General features: G+C 41.4%; 2 protein-coding genes across 2 annotated transcripts; one reads left to right on the forward strand and one right to left on the reverse strand.

Moving 5' to 3' along the window:
* The first annotated feature begins 685 nt into the window (after nucleotides 1-685).
* On the forward strand, nucleotides 686-10,051 carry LOC110508797 (G protein-coupled receptor 55-like). Its single transcript, XM_021589625.3, has 3 exons — nucleotides 686-1,080; nucleotides 2,965-3,697; nucleotides 6,918-10,051. The coding sequence occupies exons 1-3, from the start codon at nucleotides 977-979 to the stop codon at nucleotides 7,131-7,133; spliced, it is 1,053 nt and encodes a 350-aa protein (XP_021445300.2). The 5' UTR covers nucleotides 686-976; the 3' UTR covers nucleotides 7,134-10,051.
* Nucleotides 10,052-16,549: 6,498 nt separating this feature from the next.
* LOC110508799 (integral membrane protein 2C) lies at nucleotides 16,550-23,976 on the reverse strand. Its single transcript, XM_021589626.3, has 6 exons — nucleotides 23,712-23,976; nucleotides 20,656-20,793; nucleotides 20,159-20,347; nucleotides 19,667-19,777; nucleotides 19,051-19,204; nucleotides 16,550-18,157 (listed from the first exon to the last, which is right to left on the reverse strand). The coding sequence occupies exons 1-6, from the start codon at nucleotides 23,802-23,804 to the stop codon at nucleotides 18,066-18,068; spliced, it is 777 nt and encodes a 258-aa protein (XP_021445301.1). The 5' UTR covers nucleotides 23,805-23,976; the 3' UTR covers nucleotides 16,550-18,065.
* Nucleotides 23,977-24,973: the final 997 nt, after the last annotated feature.

The raw sequence follows: 24,973 nt of genomic DNA on the forward strand, positions 1-24,973 counted from the left end.
AAAGGGATGTGGCTGTCTAACCCCAATTATTTCTGGCTATGTTGCTGCTGTGCTGACAGACATTGGGCTCTATTCAATCAGAACCGCTTTAGTCGGCATAGGTATGCCGGTTGTTTTGGTGGTGTCGGAACTGCGTTTGAGCTATCAAATCCACAAGTGGCTCCTGGCATTATACCCAAAGTATTCCTACTGGTTGCACGGAGTCGCATTAAGAGAAATCCCATGCAACCTTGTTTACAAGTTAGAACACTGGAATTTGAGATGTAATCTACACCTCGATTAGGCTGATAGAAATCCTCATAATTTAATTGAATGATTTAGAATTTGAGCGGCATTATTTCTATATAGGGTTAGTATCATTTTCTCGTTCTGACCTAAATGCGAGTGGGACGGGTGTGGCTTCGTGACAATGTTCAAGAGAGTAGCTGCTCGTGGCCTCCCGAGTGGCGCAGCGGTCTAAGGCTCTGCATCACAGTGCTAGAGGCGTCACTACAGATCCGGGTTTGATCCCAGGCTGTGTCACAGCCGTCGTGACTGGGAGACTCATGAGGTGGCACACAATTGGGCCAGCGTTGTCCGGGTTAGGGGAGGGTTTGGCTGGCCAGGATGTCCTCTCCTTGTAGCGGGCCGGGTGCATGCCCGCTGACTTGGGTTGCCAGTTGTACGGTGTTTCCTCTGACACATTGGTGCGGCTGAACATTGTGTCAAGAAGCAGTGCAGCTGCTCACTAATTTGACAGCTCTAATGCGGTTGACGATTGATCTGATTGAATCTAGGCCTTTGACTTTTTAAATCTGTATATAATATGTTATATGTGGTAGAAGAATGACACTATGTTCTCAAACAATTGTGATTGTTCTGATTTGTGTTTGTATCTCTAAGTTATGTCCCAGACATAACCTCTTGTCTGCAGCTGTAACCTGGTGTAGAGAGCACCAATTCAGACTATTGGAGTTCTCTCACATAGGAAGTGGTCATGAAAAAAAACAAAGGTACTGAAAGCAGAAGTGTTAAACTAATTTGTCTGGCACAGATAGACAGACTGACAGACAGACACACCAGCAGACTGGCATCTATAAGGTAAGGTTTCACTTACTGTATACACTGTATGGTGGTGGGAAAAGTACCCAATTTTCATACTTGAGTAAAAGTAAACATACCTTCATAGAAAATGACTCAAGTAAAAGTAACCCAGTAAAATACTACTTGAGTAAAAGTCTAAAAGTATTTGGTTTTAAATATACATAAGTATCAAAAGTAAAAGTATAAATCATTTAAAATTCCTTATATTAAGCAAACCAGATGGCACAATTTTACATTTGTTATTTTTGTACAGATAGACATTATTCATACAAAGCATTTGTGTTTAGTGAGCCCGCCAGATCAGAGGCAGTAGAGATGACCAGGGATGTTCAATTGTTAAGTGATAATATTTCTCAATTCCATTATTTTACTTTTTAGATGAATGTGTATTGTTAGATAATACTGCGCTGTTGGAGCTAGGAACACAAGCATTTCGCTACCACCGCAATAACATCTGCTAAATATGTGTATGCAACCAATAACATTTGATTTGATTTGCTATAGCGTGTGTGTTTGTGTGTTGCTTTCGGAATGGCATTTACTCTTATTCACGGCAAATTCAAATTAAAAGTTAGTCGCCCAGTAAAATACTACTTGAGTAAAAGTATTTGGTGTTAAATATACAGGCGCCACCATTTTCTTGTTTTTATTTTATTTACAGATAGCCAGGGGCACACTCCAACACTCAGATATTATTTACAAACAAAGCATTTGTGTTTAGTGAGTCTGCTCAATCAGAGGCAGTAAGGATGACTTGGGATGTTCTCTTGATGCATGAATTAGAAGATTTTCCTGTCCTGCTAAGGATTTAAAATGTAACGAGTACTTTTGGGTGTCAGGGAAAATGTATGTAGTAAAAAGTACATTATTTTCTTTAGAAATGTAGGAAAGTAAAAGTAGTCAAATATATAAATAGTAAAGTACAGATACTCCCAAAACTACTTAAGTATTTTTATCTAATTACTTCACACCAATGATGGTGTTACATCATTACAACAGAAAACACACTCAGAGAAGAGTGATTATTCAAATCAAACCAATATAATAGGTTATCTACAACAACATAATAAACATAATCCGAAGTCATCTTAAACTTAGAAAAAGACTAACTAATAAAAAATGTATAGGTTGTTATTTTACCAGGTTACTTTAATTTAGTTCTACAGTATTTGATGAGACCCAGACACAAAAATATTTTGGTTCGGAATAGTATTTGGCCATACGACATGCAGACTGGTAGTGAAGTGGTTAAAGTGATGCTCCGGAACTTTAGTAACATTTCAGCCAGTAGTTTTGAAAGTGGTGCTCACGAGCTAAAACGGGTCACCCAATTGTGTACTACATCATTCATTGCGCATGATATGTGTTGTGCCAAAAAAATACAACAAATATATTTATTTATGCAATTCGTACGATATGTTAGAAATCCAATTTGTACAATATGTTACACATTTGTTGTGCTTAAGACCCCGGACTGCATCTTTAAGGGTTCTCACATTAAATCTGGCAGGCACTGCTTTCATATGTGAGGAGGGTACAGCTACTGTAAACTACCCACACAACTGAGAAAAGAAAGGAGGTTTTGCATATTGGCACGTGTGAGTGTCTGTGTGTGCGTGCGTATGCATGCGTGCATGTGGGTGTTTCAATCTCAGTGCCAGTAAAATTATACATGGGGTACATGGGGACAAGTAATTATCAAAGTAGTGGAAAAATTATTGTGAGAAAAAAAGACAAATCAATAAGGTAGATAGTATGGCCATCATTTTTATCCTACAGTTTGTGAGACTCATTCATAATCAAAACACCATTCCTTTTAGAAATTTAAATGACAAAGTCTATTTGAATTGGCTTACCCAATGTCTCCCATTTACTCCTCAGCGGCACCATGAAAACCAACTGCTCCTTCACCGAGGTAGACCGCCTCATGAAATCACTGGAACTTGCCATCTATGTGCCCATCTTCGTGTGCGGCCTTGTCCTCAACATCCTGGCCCTGGTTGTCTTCTGCTTCCTCCTCCGCAAGTGGACAGAGTCCACCATCTACATGACCAACCTGGCCCTCCTGGACCTCCTTCTCCTCCTCCTGCTCCCCTTTAAGATGCACGCCACCATCCACCACTGGGAGGCCCACCACCGCTTCCTCTGCTCCTTCCTGGAGAGCCTGTACTTTGTGGGCATGTACGGCAGCATCTACACCATTGCTTGCATAGCCATGGACCGCTGGGTGGCCATACGCCACCCCTTCCGCGCCAAGCAGCTCCGCTCCCGCCGGGCTGCTCTGGGGATCTGCATCCTGGTCTGGGTGGTGGTGCTGGGGGGCACCTCACCCATCTACTCGTTCCGCACGGCGGGAAATGGGTCCTTCCACTGCTTCCACGGCTTCTCAGAGAAGGGCTGGCGCCCAGATGTGATCAGCTGCCTCTTGGGCTTTGGGTTTGTGGGGCCTTCCCTGGTACTGGTGGTGTGTTCGGCCCAGAGCATCCGGACGCTGAGGCAGTCCGGCAAAGAGAGCCATAAGAACAGAGCCTGTGTGAGGATCATTTACAGCAGTCTCTGTGCCTTCCTGGTCCCCTTCACGCCTAGCCACCTGGGCATCCTGCTGCAGTTCCTGGTGAGTTAATTACTAACAGGCCCGGCTCCAGGATGACATGCTTGAGTGGGCATTTTAAATTCATAGGGGGGAACAACTAGTATTGCTTTAGAGCCCTAATACCACAAGGTAGATTGGTCCTACGACTGTTCACATGTATCTGAAATGTAGCCGTACACAACAACCATCGCTTTGTATAATAGCACAAGAAAGATATGCGGCCCCACTACAACATGTGTATCTGAAATGCAGCCAAGCTCCAGTAGGCCTAGACTACACATAACTTGCGCCTAAAAACACACACAGATCAGCTCAACAGGTTGAGCACCACTAACTTATCAAAGATTCTTACAGGCTTCATAACTTAAACTTCAATTATTACAACTATAGGCTACATTTCTGTCGAATTTGTGACAGTACGCTACGCAATGAGCGTAATCAAGCCGCTACTTCTCTAGAGAGTTTCAGTAAAGCTAACTAAATAAAACAAAGTGCATATTCTATAGTCATAGCTGATGTGAAATGTCTTACATGACAGTAGCTAATTTGAATCTGCGGTGAATAAGAGTAAATGTCATTCCGAGCTCAACACACAAACACACACGCTATAGCAAATCAAATCAAATGTTATTGGTTGCATACACATATTTAGCAGATGTTATTGCGGTGGTAGCGAAATGCTTGTGTCCATAGCTCCAACAGTGCAGTATTATCTAACAATACACATTCATCTAAAAAGTAAAATAATGGAATTGAGAAATATTATCACTTAACAATTGAACATCCCTGGTCATCTCTACTGCCTCTGATCTGGCAGGCCCACTAAACACAAATGCTTTGTATGTAAATAATGTCTATCTGTACAAAATAACAAATCTAAAATTGTGCCATCTGGTTTGCTTAATATAAGGAATGTTTAATTATTTATACTTTTACTTTTGATACTTAAGTATATTTTAGCAATTACATTTACTTTTGATACTTATGTATATTTAAAACCAAATACTTTTAGACTTTTACTCAAGTAGTATTTTACTGGGTTACTTTTACTTGAGTCATTTTCTATTAAGGTATCTTTACTTTTACTCAAGTATGACAATTGGGTACTTTTTCCACCACTGATAAAGTGACCAGTGTTTCATGTCTATGTACATAGGGCAGCAGCCTCTAAGGTGCAGGGTTGAAAAAACGTGTGGTAGCCGGATAGCAACAGTGAGTAAGTTCAGGACAGGGTACTGGCTGGAGGCCAGCTAGTGATGCCTATTTAACAGTCTGATAGAAGCTCCATGCAAGACAAATTTTCTGATGTATTGCAATTTTTCACTGGTTCAGTCTGAAACTTTGCACATACACTGCTGCCATCTAGTGGCCAAAATGTAATTGTGCCTAAACTGCAAAATTATATTATGGCCTTTCTCTTGCATTTCAAAGATGAAAAAAAAAATATATATATACGCATGTTTTTGGTTTGTAATATCTTTAACCAGATCTAATGTGTTATATTCTCCTACATTAATTTCACATTTCAAAGTGTTTCCTTTCAAATAGTATCAAGAATATGCATATCCTTGCTTCAGGTCCTGAGCTACAGGCAGTTAGATTTGGGTATGTCATTTTAGGCGAAAATGTTAAAAAATGGTTCGATCCTTAAGATTAAGAGAAGCCCCAAAACTGGTAGCCCAAAGTGCGCTCATTGAAACAGCACACACTGTGATTCCGAGAAGCCCCAGAAAGACTGGTAGCCCAAGATGCGCTCATAAAAACAGCACTCACTGTGAGCATCGATTCAGGACCATGGGCAAAAGGCTACCGCCAGTCAGCGTGATGAAAGGATAAGGGCTGAGATTCTATCCATGAATTTGGATAGTCAAGCTAGCACGCAGGCTAGGTAGTTTAGGTATCAGCAGCCAATCCATTATGGTCTGGAAACTATAGTGCTCTTTGATTGGTCAATAGCAACACGACGTTGTAGAGTATTTGCATGAAGTTCAGTTTTTCCCAAATTTGGTCCCACCCTGTTCACGTCCCTCACCCATGCTCACATCGCCCAATGGTCCCCTCGCCCACTTCGCTTCCTTCATTGAAAATGCTTCCGTTGTTTCCTCGCCCCCAACGTGATATTCACTGCCAATTTCAATGTCACCTCAGAGCACAATCAATAGGCTACATTGGTCATTGCCTGTATTCTTGTCATAAGAAGGAATTCTCCTCGACCACGCCCACAAATTGTGGAAAACAAACATTCTTTCCCATTGGCCCCATTGTAAAAGAGCTAACTTCGTTGTAACATGTATGTTATACAGAAATATCTAAAACGTCAGAAAAGCTGCTGTGTTGTTCAATGTACATGTGACCAGGTCCAAATCCCAACCTACGGTTCACAAGGATCACATGTAGGCAAATAGAACCTGGGAGAAAAGCCCTGTGGCTTCAGGCTATTTGCAGCTATGTGTGTGGAATAGTATAGTCCATTTGTAACTCCACTCACTACTTGTAGCTGTGTAGTCCATTTGATTGTGTTGTTGGTCTTGGCTATCTTCATATTCCGGTCAGCAGCCAGCTAGCACTCACTCACGTGGCTGTTAGCACCGTCATGAAAAGGGGCATGAGGGAAGCCCTACAATTTTACATTTTTTTAAGTAATGAGAACACGCGGGAGCAGGCAATGTTGAAAAGTAATCTTTAGACATGGTTATACCTGCCTAAAACAAGCAGAAAACACGAAGTTTGCATTTGAAAAAGCTGAAGTTTGAGTGGCCATGCCAGAACCTGGAGGTGAACCTGATCAAACATCTCTGAGGAGACCTAAAAATAGCTGTGCAGCGACGCTCCCCATCCAACCTGACAGAGCTTGAGAGGATCTGCACAGAAGAATGGAAGAAACCCCCCCAAATACCGGTGTGCCAAGCCTGTAGCGTCATACCCAAGAATACTCGAGGCTGTAATCACTGCCAAAGATGCTCCAACAAAGTACTTAGTAAAGGGTCTGAATACTTATGTAAATGGGATATTTCCATTTTTATATTTAGAAAATTTGTAACATTTTCTAAACCTGTTTTTGCTTTGTCCTTATGGGGTATTATGTGTAGATTGATGAGGGGGAAAAACAATTGAATCCCTTTTAGTATAAGGCACTATGGTCTTATGTGCATTAATATGTCTGGGACAACGTTTTTTCCCCTGGCCATGTGACTTGACCACGAAAAACTCTAAGCCTTACAGGAATACTATCTCCTCCCAGGTACGTCAAGACGTGATCCAGGACTGCATGGCCAAGACGAATATCAGCCTGTTCCTGCAGGTGGCCATGAGTCTGGCCAACATCACGTGTTGTCTGGATGCTCTGTGTTACTACTTCATCACCAGGGAAGTGAGGACCTCCAAGCAGACCTTCACCTTCAGGAGGTCCAGGTCTAGCAGCCAGAGAAGAGCCACCACCAGCACCTCAGAGCTCTGACAAGACCCATGGAGGGAAAAACACTGAGCCGAGCTGGTTTAAATTATGTTTCAACCAGTTTTGCCCACTGGGAAATTACTGTGTGTGTGAAATCTTACTAGCTGTGTGAAAAATTCTGCCACTGTTTGAGGACAAGGTACGTTGAGTAGGAATTAGGAGTATTTATTATTGAAAACCTATGCATTTTGGCCCAATTTTTCCTTTTGACCCTCTGCAGCCTTACCTCGGACAAGAGTTAACCCTAGGAGACCAGGGGTTTTAGTATATTTAACTTTCACTATATTTCACTGCTTCGCTTAAGTAAAAAGTTTTTAACTTCTTTGACTACCACAAAATACTTTTAAAGTGCTGAAGCAATTCAAACAAAATTTTCTTGGAAATGTTCCATTTGATCACAATTGTTTGTGCCTTGTGCAGTGCCATCTATGTGTGTACTGTATGTTCTGAGAAGGGACTCATGAAACTTTGTCATCAGATGAGGGATGTAGGCTAAGACAGCACACCACTAGTTTCTGACGGCATACGGAGAAAACCTAATTTGTCTGTGCGCATGTTGAATGTCGCTGTGGTTACGATAAAACACATGTACACAAACTATGCCTTCAGAAAGTATTGCTCTCTCTGTACATCCAAGGGCCAGCTGTGCTGACCTGTTCTAAGCCAATTGCAATTGTGGCACCTGACCACACGACTGAACAGTAGTCCAGGTGTGACAAAACTAGTGCCTGTAGGACCTGCCTTGTTGATAGTGCTGTTAAGAAGGTAGAAACTAGATCCTGTAGGACCTGCCTTGTTGATAGTGCTGTTAAGAAGGAAAAACAGTGCTTCATTATGGACAGACTCCCCAGCTTAGCTACTGTTGTATCAATATGTTTTGACCAGTTGGTCAGAAGTTTACATACACTAAGTTGACTGTTATTTAAATAGCTTGTAAAATTCCAGAAAATTATGTCATGGCTTTAGAAGCTTCTGATAGGCTAATTGACATCATTTGAGTCAATTGGAGGTGTACCCGTGGATGTATTTCAAGGCCTACCTTGAAACTCAGTGCCTCTTTGCTTGACATCATGGGAAAATCTAAAGAAATCTGCCAAGACATCAAAAAAAAATGGTAGACCTCCACAAGTCTGGTTCATCCTTGGGAGCAATTTCCAAATGCCTGAAGATACCACGTTCATCTGTACAAACAATAGTACGCAAGTATAAACACCATGGGACCACGCAGCCATCATACCGCTCAGGAAGGAGACGCGTTCTGTCTCCTAGAGATGAACGTACATTGGTGCAAAAAGTGCAAATCAAACCCAGAACAACAGCAAAGGACCTTGTGAAGATGCTGGAGGAAACAGGTACAAAAGTATCTATATCCACAGTAAAACAAGGCCTATATCGACATAACCTGAAAGGCCGCTCAGCAAGGAAGAAGCCATTGCTCCAAAACTGCCATAAAAAAGCAAGACTACGGTTTGCAACTGCACATGGGGACAAAGATTGTACTTTTTGGAGAAATGTCCTCTGGTCTGATGAAACAAAAATAGAAAGGTTTGGCCATAATGACCATCGTTATGTTTGGAGGAAAAAGGGGGAGACTTGCAAGCCGAAGAACACCATCCCAACCGTGAAGCATGGGGGTGGCAGCATCATGTTGTGGGGGTGCTTTCCTGCAGGAGGGACTGGTGCACTTCACAAAATAGATGGCATCATGAGGAAGTTAAATTATGTAGATATATTGAAGCAACATCCCAAGACGTCAGTCAGGAAGTTAAAGTTTGGTCGCAAATGAGTCTTAAAAATGGACAATGACCCCAAGTATACTTCCAATGTTGTGGCAGAATGGCTTAAGGATAATAAAGTCAAGGTATTGGAGTGGCCATCACAAAGCCCTGACCTCAATCCTATAGAGAATGTGTGAGCAGAACTGAAAAAGCCTGTGCGAGCAAGGAGGCCTAAAGACCTGACTCAGTTACACCAGCTCTGTCAGGAGGAATGGGCCAAAATTCACCCCACTTATTGTGGGAAGCTTGTGGAAGGCTACCCGAAACGTTTGACCCAAGTTAAACAATTTAAAGACAATGCTACCAAAAACTAATTGAGTGTATGTAAACTTCTGACCCACTGGGAATGTGATGAAAGAAATTAAAGCTGAAATAAATATTCTCTCTACTTTTATTCTGACATTTCACATTCTTAAAATAAAGTGGTGATCCTAACTGACAGGGAATTTTTACTTGGTTTAAATGTCAGGAATTGTGAAAACTGAGTTTAAATGTATTTGGCTAAGGTGTATGTAAACTTCCGACTTCAACTGTATGTACTGTCTAGGAAGGATAGGATTGCAAAAGATACGTGACTGGATGAACATTGACCCCAACCCTGCTAAATTGTATAAAAAGCCTTTGCATTATTGTTTTAGCATTAATTTACGCTCTTGTGATAATTCACGACTGCTTTGTTAGACAACAGTCCAAAGAGAAGTCCACCTGTTATTAAAACCTATATTAGACTGTTTTTATATAACAGCAACCTTCAAACTTATGTTACTGACTGCCAAAATACGTTTTGTTATGTCATTAGATTAAATTATTCGATTCAATCTTATTCTAACAACTTAAACAGTATTATTTTTCATGTTTTCTTAAAAGTGGTTGTTCAAAACAATCCCTATCATCACGTTGCATGTACCTTAACCTGCTGTTTTAAAGCTGCTAGGAAGTGTTTTGGAAATTCAACACAGGGACACGAGAAGTCAATATTAAACGAATCACTCTTTACTGTCAGCAAACTGGAGAGGTCACAGTCAAACTTAGATGCATAAAGTACTGGTCTGAAGTGAGCTCTAAAATGGCTTTCCTTACATACAGCCTTATATACATCTGCATAACAACCTACATAAAGATGATTCATTGGGTTGGTTCCTACATGTGTCTGGCACCGTCTCCTATCTTAATTTAAAGAACATATTCTGGGCGTTCTGCCAGATGGTCCTAAGGAAGGGGTTATGATGCCCCCCTCATATCTTTACCGAGCACAGGCAGGAAGCACGGATTGTTTATGACACCAAAGACAAGATGAACATTTTCAAGGCTATCTCTTCACACAATAACATTTCCTTCACATTTCCTTTACAGTTCTACAAAAATTGTGACTGATGTCTAGCTGTACACTTGGGATCTTGATAATACATGGGCCTACAAGAGAAAAATGCACATATTCTGGCTTTGATGGAAAATCTGTTTTAATCTTCATGGTGTAAAACATAGAAGGCAAATAGAACACAGTGGTAAGTCAAACCCTGTTTGGTCAAACCCTGTTTTTTTTGAGGAGATCTACCACATTGCTGTAACTGCCTTATACTTTCTCTTAAAGGCATATTTCACTTTTTTTAAGTGTCATTATTTTTTTTCGGCCTTAGTGTTTATTTAATTACATTTTGTACACACATGTGCAATGCTTAGCTTGCCAATTTGGTCCACAATCTTTAGGCATTCCCATCTCATCTAGCATTTGGGTTGGGTTTTTTTTTTTTTTTAGCAAACTGTACCCGGATATTGATGAGCAATATCTTTCAACTGAATGGATGGTTGTTGTGAAAAGCATTTCATAATTTAGATACTTTTTGCCCACTGCATTTGTCTGTTGGTACAATCAATCTTGGTACAACAATGCAAACCTTTTGCAGGAGTTGCAATTGCAGCAGAACTTTCCGAATCCATCATTTCAGGGCATGAATGTCTACACCAAGTGTATTCAAATCTTACCCCTACAAGGTATGAAATACTGATGGTTTTCTGTTCTACCTGATAGTTAATTTCACCCACCTGGTGTCACAGGTCTAAATCAGTCCCTAATTTTAAATATTACTATTATACATTTTATACATACAAATTATACCCATCCACACATTTTTTAAACTATTTATTAATTTATTTTTACCCCCTTTGTATCATATCCAATAGTCTTGTCATCGTTGCAACTCCTTACGGCCTTGGGAGAGGCAAAGGTCGAGAGCCGTGCATCCTATGAAACACAACCCCACCAAGCCGCACTGCTTCTTGACACAATGCACACTTAACCCGGATGCCAGCCGCACAAATGTGTCAGAGGAAACACCGTACACCTGGTGACTGTGTCAGAGTGAATGCACCTGGCCCGCCACAGGAGTCACTACAGCATGATGGGACAAGGACATCCCAGCCGGCAAACCCTCCATAAACGGCACTACGCTGGACCAATTTTGCGTCGCCTAATGGGTCTCCCGGTCGCGGCTGGGCTGGGAATCAAACCAGCATCTGTAGCAACGCAGTTGGCACTGCAAAGCAGTCTTAGACCACTGCTCCACTAGGGAGGCCCCATCCACAAAGGTTTTAACGCTTATCAATTGCCTTGCACAAAGTATCAACCTTGCACAATTGAGAGCATCCTGTTGGGCTGTATCACCGCCTGGTACGGCAACTGCTCCGCCCACAACCGCAAGGTTCTCCAGAGAGTGATGCGGTCTGCACAACGTGTCACCGGGGGAAAACTACCTGACCTCCAGGATACCTATAGCACCCAATGTCACAGGAAGGCCAAAAAGATCATCAAGGACAAAAACCACCCGAGCCACTGCCTGTTCACCCCGCTACCACCCAGAAGGTGAGGTCAGTACAGGTGCATCAAAGCTGGGACCGAGAGATTGAAAAACAGCTTCTATCTCAAGGCCATCAGACTGTTAAACAGCAATCACTAACTCAGAGAGGCTGTTGCCTATATACAGACTCGAAAATAAATTGATCACTAGTCACTTTAATAATACCATTTTAACAATGTTTACATATCTAACATTGCTCATCTCATAGGTATATACTGTATTTTATACCATCTATTGTATCTTGCCTATGCCGCTTGGTCATTGCTCATCCATATATTTATATGTACATATTCTCATTCACCCCTTTAGATTTGTGTGTATTAGGTAGTTCTTGTGGAATTGTTAGATTACTTGTTAGATATTACTGCACAGAACTAGAACTAGAAGCACAAGCATGTCGCTACACTCACATTAACATCTGCTGTGAATGTGAATGTGATCAAATCAAATTGTATTAGTCACATGTGCCGAATACAGTGAAATACCTTACAGTGAAATGCTTACTTACCTGTCCCTAACCAACAACGCATTTTAAGAAAAATATGGATAAGAATAATAAATAAAAGTAACAAGTAATTAAAGAGCAGCAGTAAAATAACAATAGCGAGACTGTATATACAGGGGGTACCGTTACAGAGTCAATGTAAGGGGGGGGGGGGGGGGCGCTGGTTAGTTGAGGTAATATGTACACGTAGGTAAAGTTATTAAAGTGACTATGCATAGATGATAACAACAGAGAGTAGCAGCAGTGTAAAATGGGGGGGGGGGGGGGGGCAATGCAAATAATCTGGGTAGCCATTTGATTAGATGTTCAGGAGTCTTATGGCTTGGGGGTAGAAGCTGTTAAGAAGCATCTTGGATCTAGAGTTGGCACTCCGGTACCGTTTGCCATGCTGTAGCAGAGAGAACAGTCTATGACTAGGGTGGCTGGAGTCTTTGACAATTTTTAGAGCCTTCCTCTGACACCGCCTGGTATAGAGGTCCTGGATGCCAGAAAGCTTTGCCCTAGTCATGTACTGGGCCGTTCGCACTACCCTCTGTAGTGCCTTGCGGTCGGAGGCCGAAAAGTTGCCATACCAGGCAGGGATACAACCAGTCAGGATGCACTCGATGGTGCAGCTGTTAAACGTTTGAGGACCTGAGGATCCATGCCAAATCTTTTCAGTCTCCCGAGGGGGAATAGGTTTTGTCGTGCCCTCTTCACAACTGCCTTGGTGTGCTTGGATCATGTTAGTTTGTTGGTGATGTGGACACCAAGGAACTTGAAGCTCTCAACCTGCTTAACTGCAGCCCCGTTGATGAGAATGGGGGAGTGCTCTGTCCTCTTTTTCCTGTAGTCCACAATCATCTACTTTGTCTTGATCACGCTGAGGGAGAGGTTGTTGTCCTGGCACCACACGGCCAGGTGTCTGACCTCCTCCCTATAGGCTGTCTCGTCGTGGTTGGTGATCAGGCTTACCACTGTTGTGTCACTTGCAAACTTAATTGATGGTTTTGGAGTCGTGCCTGGCCGTGCAGTCATAAGTGAACAGGGAGTACAAGAGGGGACTGAGCACGCAACCCTGAGGGGCCCCTGTGTTAAGGATCAGCGTGGCAGATGTGCTGTTACCTAGCCTTACCACCTGGGGGTGACCTGTCAGGAAGTCCAGAATCCAGTTGCAGAGGGAGGTGTTTAGTCCTAGGGTTCTTAGCTTATTGTTGAGCTTTGAGGGCACTATGGTGTTGTACGCTGAGCTGTCGTCAATGAATAGCATTCTCACATAGGTGTTCCTTTTGTCCAGGTGTGAAAGGGCAGTGTGGAGTGCAATAGAGATTGCATCATCTGTGGATCTGTTGGGGCAGTATGCAAATTAGAGTGGGTCTAGGGTTTCTGGGATAATGGGGTTGATGTGAGCCATGACCAGCCTTTCAAAGCACTTCATGGCTAAAGATGTGAGTGCTACGGGTCGGTAGTCATTTCGGCAAAACAAATGTTTTGGACCTAGTCATTGATTTGGGCGTTTAACAGACTGAAAAACTTAGCTGAAGCATTGATTGAAATGAATGCACTTACATCTGTTCTTCTAAAGATTCATGATATGATACAAATGGATGGTGTTAAGCGATAGGTGGGAGGGGTTGAATGGAGCTGAAGGGTGGGACTAATAACAACAAGATTGTTTATTAAGTGTTGTTTATTAGTTTACTCCAATTGTTGGAGGGATGGTAAGGTTTGCGGGGTATAGTAAAGGTATATTCTAAAAAAAAGTGTGTATATGTATGTATATATGTATGTATGTATGAATGTTTCTATATTTATATATATTATTTTTTTCAGATCCTCAGTGAGTGCTTTGCCATGAGGTGCCATGTTGAACTTCCAGTGACCAGTCAGTATGAGGGAGTGTGAGAGTGATGACACCAAATTTAACACACCTGCTCCCCATTCACACCTGAGACCTTGTAACACTAATGAGTCACGTGACACCGGGGAGGGAAAATGGCTAATTGGGCCCAATTTGGACATTTTCACTTAGGGGTGTACTCATTTTTGTTGCCAGCGGTTTAGACAATAATGGCTGTGTGTTGAGTTATTTTGAGGGGACAGCAAATTTAAACTGTTATACAAGCTGTATACTCACTACTTTACATTGTAGCAAAGTGTCATTTCTTCATTGTTGTCACATGAAAAGATATACTCAAATATTTACAAAAATGTGAGGGGTGTACTCACTTCTGTGATATACTGTATATATTTACCCCAAAAATATATGGTGGATTAGAATTTATGCAGAAAATTATATTGATGGAAGCAACAATCTATCCACAATATTAAAGCTGATCCACCCCTTGAAAAAGATTCATGAGAAACTGAACATGACACTGGCTGATAGCTGTGCCTCAGTTCTTGCACAATCTTCCACATTTACAGTAACTTCTGTCTCACAGTTGTCAACAATTGCACAGCTTAAGTACAATTTATAAGCTGGCATAAGAACTGCTAAAAGAGGAAATGCCTTTATCTTTCAACCTCCAGCTCTGAAAGCTGCAGTAGTTCAGCGTCCGTCAGTCTGTTAATCAGTCAGTTAATAGGTCAGTCAGTCTATCCCAGCCCTCCAGAGATGTCCAAAATCACATACAAAACCACCAACTACAGGTACCCTCTCTGGCAGTGCAATATTTTTCTCTCTGGCCCATTGCACAATGTGCAGAATAACATGAGGTTAGCTATAAAACTGCACATGTTTATCTTTGCCCCATGGATTACTAGGAAGTCAGCTGTCTCTCCCCCCCCCCCCCCCCCCCACAAAAAAAATAAATACAAATAATATTTTTGTTTGGGGGGGAGAGTCTTGCTCAGACCTTGCGGGGGCCCAGAAACTGCGGTACGCCACTGACACTAGAGATGGTGCTAAAAGCATCTTTGTTATTATGAGGCATCATGTGTAGATGGGTGAGGGCAAAAGTCAATTTAATAAATTTTTAATGAAAGCTTCTCCAGGATCAGTGGGTCCCCCACGGGACGGTTGAGCTAACGTAGGCTAATTAGCATAAGTAACAAGAACATTTCCCAGGACATAGACATATCGGATATTGGCAGAAAGCTTAAATTCTTGTTAATCTAACTGCCCTGTCCAATTTACAGTAACTATTACAGTGAAATAATATCATGCTATTGTTTCAGGAGTGTGCACAGTTATGAACTTGAAAAGTTAATAACACAATTAGGCAGATTTGGGCAGACTTGATACAAAATGTTGAACAGAAATACAATGGTTCATTGGATCAGTCTAAAACTTTGCACATACACTGCTGCCATCTAGTGGCCAAAATATAAATTGCATCTGGCCTGGAATAATACATTATGGCCTTTCTCTTGCATTTCAAAGATGATGGTACAAAAACAATACAAAGAAACGGTTGGTTTTTCTTTTACCAGATCTAAAGTGCATTGTTCTCCTACATTAATTTCAAATTTCCACAAACTTCAAAGTGTTTCCTTTCAAATGCTATCAAGAATATGCATAGCCTTGCTTCACCGCCTGAGCTACAGGCAGTTGATTTGGGTATGTCATTTTAGGCGAAAATTGAAAAAAATTGTCCGATCTTTAAGAGTTTTTTAAGGCTGTAACACAACAAAATGGTAACTTTCTGAAGGCACTGTATTATTATATAATATACTTTAGATGGTCATGAACGTGTTAACATGGCGCATTCTAAGTTGTTCTTACACATGCTGTATTTGTGTATGCGTGTGATACGTCAAACGACAAATGTCAGGAAATTACTTTGGTAGGGTGTTGACATAAGAAGCACACGCATTTGTACTGTATCGCTTAGTCTCGCTTCCCTTGTGAAATTGACTTCTGTCATGTTTGGATGTTGTGGGGATTTTTTTTACATTTTTTACTTGTGTTGAGTGTGTGCAGTTTGTGTGGCAGGAGAGAGTGATGTCACTAATATCCCTGAAGTGTCCTAGATACACAATTCATGCACCAAATGTCTATTACAAGTTACATTGCAGCTTCGTTCTATATACATGTTTTAGAACGTTTTTTTTATAAAGCTCTTGAATGTCTTCCTCTGAAGGAAGATGTAGTTGAAATGTAGCAATGTCATTTTCGATGATTATTGGTCATTGGTTTGACTTCTGTGCTTGAGTTAATGGTGTTTTGCGGAAATTCTTATATTTTTATTTAAGAGAAATATGAAACATTGGTAGATTTTGGTACCCATGATATCCCTTGTATTCTAAGTTTATTTCTGTTTGTCTAAAACACACACGACAATGAAAAATCAAAGAAAGGATGTTTTACATGTTTATTTATTAGGTAGTAGGATAAGCTATTACAAGCTAAATGACTGTACAGCATGAAAGCCTATATCATACAGTAGGTCCCCTTTAAAACAGCAACAGAATTTCTCTATATCATACAGTAGATCGATTGTAAAAAAAGGTTGAGAGAGACAGGCATGCAATAGAGAGATAGTCTGGATAGTGGGGATGGAGACTGGCTACAAGGACTCAACTGCAGACAAGAGGCCAAGCCCACTACTAAGACAGGAGAAAGAGGGCGGCTGCATCTAATTCTCCACCCTTCTCCTGAAGTGTGCACTTGCACACTCCCTCTCAGAATCAGGACGTAGCCAGAAAGACACACCGAAAGAAAGAGTTCAACTCTAAAACCTATCCAAATGTACAGATGTAGGATTTTAATTTGAGCCAGTTTGCTACAGAAAGAAAATAATCCTGCAGCAAACAGGAAATGTAAATGTTTTGTAGGTGTTGTAACATTTTCTGTAAGGGAAAATCAAGTCTGACATTTCAAACTTCAGAAGCCTTTTTTAAACCTCAAATACACAAGTTTTACATTTCAGGAATGTTCTTCTTGATCAAATTAAGAGGCTACATCTGTAGGTAATCTATATATGCCTAAGTAACACACTCAGGACTCAACATAGCGTTAGTGACTATAAATTTGGTTCCGTTGGCCCGTCCAAAGCACTGCTACTTTATACAGTCTAAAGCCATGTGAGACCCAGAGAGTCAACCAGTGGAAGATACCACAAGAGGGACAAACCATAGAGAAATTATCATTCAATCACAAAAGAAGCTCAGATAAAAATCTATGCACATTTGAATATGAAATCCAAGAAAAATCCATATACAGTATATATTGCTTATAGGAACGATGCAGAATACATACACAAACAATTGATGATTTAAATTGCAGGCGAAAAAAAACATCTAAAATATATGAGGTATGTTTCGGTATTTCTGGACATCCAAAACAAGACATCATCATGGGTTCATTTGGTTGAACCAAGAGACAAATAGAAACATGTGTGTGTGCACAACACACGCAGCATCTCCTCACTGTCACACACACTGCACAGGGTTAGAAGTACTATACAGAAAGGACTAACTCAATCTGAATCGATTGAAGTAAAAACCTAAGACAACTCATCTGATTATGCTGGCGTCGACTTCAAATCGATACAAATAAAAAACATCAGTGCAACAACATGACATGAAATCCCAAACAAAAAAGCTACATATTCATCGCATTACCGACATTATCGAAATATACAGATCATTGGAATACAAAAAACAAACAAATAATAGAAACAACACCAGAGCAGTAAACAACAATTCAACTTGAGACAAAAAAGGAATAAAAAAACAACATTCAAATAAAAAACTATTGGACAAACACATGCTTTTTAAAGTGCAATATAAAGCCTAAGGGATGCGCGAGGTATGGTTTCAGAGTGGGCTTGGTGGTGTAGGGTGGCCATCTTGCCATCTTCTTTCTCAGTATTTAGACCCTGTCGCAGATCACTGTCTCAACGACAAAGGTGTTCTCAAAGTGACGGATGCTATGGCAGTTCCTCGCCTCACGCTTGTTGATGCCTGGAGGAGGGAGAGAAGAATGGAAGAGGTAAGCTTACAAACAGTTTTATGTGTCATGTTCAATGATGTTATACTTATGATCCATAGGGTTTGGGATATCTATGGTGCTATTGCTTTGCTGGGTTACAGAGGTAACTCCCCATATGTCAACATAGTAGGTGCCTAATAACCATTATGGTATCATCCTCTGAAGACTAGATATTGAACAATATAAACAGTTGAGGGGGATCCCACTGCCTACCTCACTGTTACCATGACTACCAGTACCAGCCTCATCGTGGATCAATGTAGTTGCTCGTCAGCCCATATATGTGCTCAGAGGAAGCATGTTACATCAATGCTCTGGTTTTACAACTCGCCAATCACAGAGGCTCAAGGAGCACATCACTACTACGCATCACTTCCTCCCCCACGCACGCTGTCTGATCATTGGACCTGCGTGGTGTGTTGGAAAAATGACTCACATGCACACACACACGATGGTTCTGACATGGTGATCAAGAAGGATCTGTGTGTGGAGGTCACTTAGAACTCATACAGTGGGAGGCAAGCGCCTGGCAGAGCCCACACACTCTCACTCTCTCTCTCTGAGCCAGCACAGGAAGCACCGATATGGACCTGGCCATCTCCGTTTCCTCTGTGATGAGGGGTGTCACCAGACAGTCAGCCAGCCCATGGATTCAGACTGACTCAGTGACTACTGTGAAACACACAACCCTTTGTTCTCCTCTCCTCTGTGCAGGACAGGAAGAGCCTAACTGATGACCTAGTACTTACATGCATCTCATGTTGACAAGGACATCTGTGTGTGAAATGTGTGTGAAAGTGTATGTGGATGTGTGAGACAGAAGGAACAACGATGTGTTGTTGGTGTGTGTGTGTGTTGTACTTACGTCGACGTGCGTCGCGTCGGCGTTTGAGGCGGTAGGTGTCTTTGCCGTAGCAGAGCCGGTGGATGAAGGGCCCCAGCGGTCTCATGTTCCTCACCCTCCCCGTCACCACCATCTCCTCCTGGATAATGTAGGTCTGGGGCAGATAAGTCCCCTTCTATTGGAGAGGGAGAGAAACACAAACACATACATTAGTACAGGGATCATCAACTAGATTCAGCCACTAAACTGATTTTTATTGAGCGGATGGTCGGGGGGCCCGGAACATAATTACAAATCATATGTAGACTGTAAATTGACCACAAGAATCCCAAACAGATTTAATGTTTGACTAAAACAATCATTTCAAACCTTGCTTACATTTGTATACGATAATGTCATGTCTCTCTATTATACATGGGACTACTTAGGAACAGACTACTTAAATTAAAATACTTGGAGCTGATTTCCTGTTTTTTTTTTATTACTGTATACAAAGTTCGGCCCGCGGACCGCCAGTTGGAAACCCTCCCGTTAGTACAATGCCCTTCACAGGACAGGCTGTCCCTCTGATGGACAGCCACACACATAAACAGTTTTCCTCTGACAGACCTAACCCAGATACAACACAATAGCGTACCTTGACGTTGACCAGCAGCTCCCAGAGGTTCCTTGGTGGCATGACCAGGGTGGTGTTGAGCTCAATCACGTAACACTTGTCCAGGGCAATGTCATGGTACACAGTCAGACCCTGGAATTAGAAATGACAACAAAACATGAATCATGTTTTTTTTATTAAAAAAATAAATAAACTTTTGTTCATTTAGTAATTATTTTCTTAACTCTATTTTCTTAAAACTGCATTGTTGGTTAAGGGCTTGTAAGTATGCATTTCACAGTAAGGTCTACATGTGACAAATACAATTAGATTTTTATTTTCACTCCAGTATGCTAACTAACAGAAAATATCACATAAAACGTTCATTGCCTTATAGACCACTGACCCTAATAGACATGTCCTCCAGAATCCTATTCTCATATGTATACCAATGGGCGAGCATTTGGACACAAAATGGCCACCTTGTATCACACTACACAATGAGTGTGTGGGACAGGCATAGGGATGACTTACCCTCTGGAAGTCATGGATGATGTCTGCGGGGTCGCTCCCTCCGAAGTGGGGCACGGGCACGCTGATCTGCTCGTAGTTGTCATCCAGGTAGATGCCCACGTTCTCCTCCAGCTCCTGTCTGCCGTGCAGGGGGGCGTACACAGAGTCCTCATACAGAACCCTGCAGTGGAACAGGCTGTCCTCAGGAATCTAGAACACACAGAGGGAGAACAGAGCAGAACAGGGTTAGTATAGTCATGGGGATATCCATCTGTGGTATATCTATAGCATGCATCATTTCTTCAGTCAGAACCAATCTGTCTGTATGATTGAACATGTGAGGTATGATGTAATAGTAGCTACTACTGGCAGTTGTACAGTAGTATAGTGTAGTATAAAGTAGTATAGTTGTAAGGTAGTATGAAAAAATAGTATAATATCTGACTTGTGGTATAAAATAGGAGGTACTAGTGGTAGTTGAATAGTGGAGTGCAGAGTGGTGCAGTATAGTAGTTTACCTGTTGTATGAAGTAGTACCGGTAGACGTATATGGAGGCCAGCACCAGTCCTGACATGAAGACCACCAGGCCAAAGGTGAGACAACACAGCCCGTTCAGATGAGACTGCTTTGGCCTCAGGGGAAGAACCAGCTCCTCCTGGAGAAAGAAACAATACACAGGTCAGACCTACAGGCCAATGTCAGATACAATTATTAAACTTAAGAGTTAATTAATCAAATGGCCAACCAGACTATTTACATTGCCCCCGCCCCCGTTTTTACCGCTACTTGTTGTTTATTATCTATGCTTAGTCACTTTACCGCTACCTAGATGTACAAATTACCTCAACTAACCTGTACCCCCGCACATTTACTCGGTACTGGTACCTCTTTTTTGTTATGCAATTTTATTGTGTTACTTTTTATTTTATTTTTTACTTTAGTTTATTTAGTAAATATTTTCTTAACTCTATTTCTTGAACTGCATTGTTGGTTAAGGGCTTGTAAGTAAAGCATTTCACAATAAGGTCTACTACACCTGTTGTAGTCAGCGCCTGTGACAAATAAAATTTGATTCATCAGCAAGATGCTCCCACTATGTTTCCGTTTCACTCAATGTTGGTGGTAATAGATAAGCAGATAGTCACATTGATCAGAGCAGAAATAAATCTGTTTTATAATATAGGCTGAAGGCTAGAGATGCTGAAGATGCCTTGTCATCCCAACTGCCCACCCCCAGTCTCTCAGCCCTACCGTCAATCTGTTTGCTATTAGCGACACACTACTCGCCACCTAGAAACGGTACCCACACACAGTTGCTAGGGACTATGGAGGATCAAAAGGGATGAGGCAGATTGCGTTGTGCTTGCCGAGTGATGGCGAGGGAGGCTGTCACGGTTGTCTGGGAGTTCTATTCTTAGGACTCGACTTCCACATGCCCTACTTGTAGCTGTGACAGCGTTACATCACACACACCTCCAGTGGGAGGGAGTGATCACAGTGATTGCGTGGAAGTGGAATCTCAAGCCAGATTTGGTATTAATAATCCTTATACACACACACATACAGATTTGGTATCCACACGTCTCCTTTGCGAGCATCCCCTGTCTCCCACCTCCCTACATGACGTCAAAATCATAACCATGTCATTCATTTGAGGTACACGATCTCACACCTTCAGATTGGGACTTGCCAAACACAGATGTATACTGAACAAAAATATATAAATGCAACCATTTCAAAGATTTGACTGAGTTAAAGTTCATATAAATAAATCAGTCAATTTAAATAAATGCATTAGGGCCTAATCTATGGATTTCCCATGACTAGGCAGGGGTGCAGCCATGGGTGGGCCTGGGAGGAAACTTGGGATGGGGAGCCAGGGCCAGCCAATCAGAATGAGTTTTACATACAGAAATATAAGTGGCCTTTCATTGTCCCCAGTACAAAGTGCACCTGTGTAATGATCATGCTGTTTAATCAGCTTCATGTTATGCCACACCTGTCAGGTGGATGGATTGTCTTGGCAAAGCAGAAATGCTCACTAACGGGGATATAAAAAAAAAACGTATGCACAACATTTTAGAGAAATAAACTTATTGTGCATATGGAAACTAAAAGGGATTTTTTTTTCAGCTCATGAAACCAACACCTTAAACGTTGCGTTTATATTTCTGTTCAGTGTAGTTCTACGTCAGATCTAGATTCGATCTTACTTGAGCTAACTAATCTGACTAGCAAAATACAGCCTAATTTCTAGAGCCTAGAAACTCACATCAATTTTGGGGTCATAATCAAGTCAATGTTGACCATTTCTGAATCTGATGGATGAGGGTAGAGTTATCTAGCTCCTACAGTTGCTTAGATTAACAGTTCAACTGCAAAGCTGTAAATGCATGGATTCTGTCACTTGCAGAAATACAATTTAATGTTCAGCATAAGTTTCAGATTTACTATGAATTGTATTAGCCTGCCTGACAATATCCCATCTAGGTGCACTCTAATGACAGACAGACCTATAACTGTGATGTCAGTGCTAACATATTGAGCAGCTTCATATAGACACAACAGTGTGGGAGGCTTTCTATGCAAATGCAGTATGGCCACCCTTTTAGCAGCTCCCTGACAGCTGTAACCAAATGTATATTTCTTATGACTCTCTCAACAAGTGTCACTTCCTTTCCTCATCTCCTTTATCCGATTTAAAAGAAGAGAACAGATGAAAGCCAACCAAAGTATGACTTTCTTCTAGCATATTGCACCTGGGAAGTATTTTTAGATCAGTGCAGACTGCATAGATGAGGGCAATGACACAAGGAAAGGAAATCCCACTACACTATTGAAATACATGCACCCTTATTTCTAAAAACAGCCCAACTGCGCAGGTGCCCCTTACGCGCTGCCTGCTGGATTTGCTTGGGAAAAACACCTCGGTGACGTAACCATAACGCAGCGATAACGTCCCCATTTGTTTGCACAATTTACAGACTGTCGAGAAGATTCAACTTCCCAATATCAACCTAATAACGTGTTGTCTTGGAAGTTTTAGATAAACATAGTAATTGCTCGAGTAGCATGGTCTAGGATAGCCAGCCTACGATTCGTGGTTACGTCTGCTACACACCGAGTTATCTGCAGTGTCCCCAGCTAGCCTCACAAGGTGACGTAATGTCAACATCCTCCGGCTTCGCTGGCTAGCTTGTATCGATTTTAAAAGGTTAGGCTACTTTGTATGCGTGTTTCCAGCGCTTTCACAGCAGCAGTGTATAATTTCTAGTAACAGTAGTAGTAACACATGATACTGTAACAGTAGCCTAAATGATATCGTGATAGTCTACTATGCAAATTAGTCTACAACTGATGTTATGGGCTCTTTTGGACTTTAATATATTTTGCAATTTACATCAACGCAATCATTAGGCTACATGAACAAATAGTGAACGATTGAACTATAACGCAAATAAGAAAACATAGCCCTGATATAATCTAATTATTGCATTGGTCAGCAAAACATCCCTATTTTTACCCCAATCAGTCAATACATCATGGAACAAAGAAAAGAGACGCTGAACTCACGTGTTCATAGGGCATGAGAATCTCGGCTTTGTCTCCATCGAGCTCCTTCTCTGGTTTCTGCGCCGTGATCGGCTGGAAAGTTATCTTCACCATCTTTGTATGTTTTATCTTTTTCACTACACTGACTTCCTCATTCGACACTGGTAGATTATATAGTTGCACTGTTCTCTCGCCCCCGTCGTATCAGGCTCCTCTCTGACCTCAGATGAGCGTAGCTGTGACGAACAATTCTGTGTAGGACTCGGAAAAAAATCAGACCCCAATCGCTTTTCAAAGTAAGAGTCGACATCCATATGGCTTGATCAACATGTTGCTTTTATTAACCTGTTTTCGATGTTATTATGTTTTATAATCATTTTATTGATGTTTGTATCGATATTTCTGGACTAAAAACAATTTTGCACCTGAATTCACTGCATGAATTCGATTCAGAAATAGGGGTTTATTTGCGAGATTCGTTCAGGGACTTTTATTTTGAAGTTTTGCACCAGATATGGGTATAACTTCCTTATCTTATTTTTATCGTTTTTTCTCTGCTGATTTTCCTCAATAGGCTCTGATATTCCGGAAGTCTATAATGATACTCATATACAGGAGTGATACTCAAATTATCTCTTTATTGACGGGAAATTGGATATGTGAGAGTATGTGAATGTAACCACACATTTATAATCAGGGGTTCCCAACCAAGGGTACTAGGACCCTTGGGGGTACTCTGCCCATCCACAGGGGTACTTGAGAAGACTCTTGAGACCACAGGCTTACTGGTAAAATACACATGAGGGGGTACTTTAGGGGAACTCCGGGCAGAGCAAAATTCAGTTGGTATAGTAACTGATAAAGGTACACTGACCTAAGCTATATAAGGTGTGATGTCACACTGTGGAAAAAGTTGTGGTAACACTTTATTTGGTTTAAGGGCTGTTTTATTCTTATAAAGGCCATATCGTATGTGCATCTTCCTACTGAGCAGTAATGAACTATTCATATGAGATAATAACAACCTCTCTAGCAGTGTATGAGATGTCTGTATGTCTGTCAGATCTGTATAGAGGAATAGAGCACAAATGGAGAGAAAACAATATTATCTAAAATTAATTGTACACTTCTCAATAAACAGAAGCATGGATGGAGCCCATGTGCCCAAGGATGGACAGGCCTACAGTAGACTACAGTGTAGATAAGACATTCCTTTAGCCTATTCAAGACTGAAATAGGACTGGAATGAAATGTGGCACATTTTCCAATACAAACTTGGCCTA

Source organism: Oncorhynchus mykiss, chromosome 28 (assembly GCF_057628025.1).
Source record: "Oncorhynchus mykiss isolate SJ-2025 chromosome 28, ASM5762802v1, whole genome shotgun sequence".
Lineage (NCBI taxonomy): Eukaryota > Metazoa > Chordata > Actinopteri > Salmoniformes > Salmonidae > Oncorhynchus > Oncorhynchus mykiss.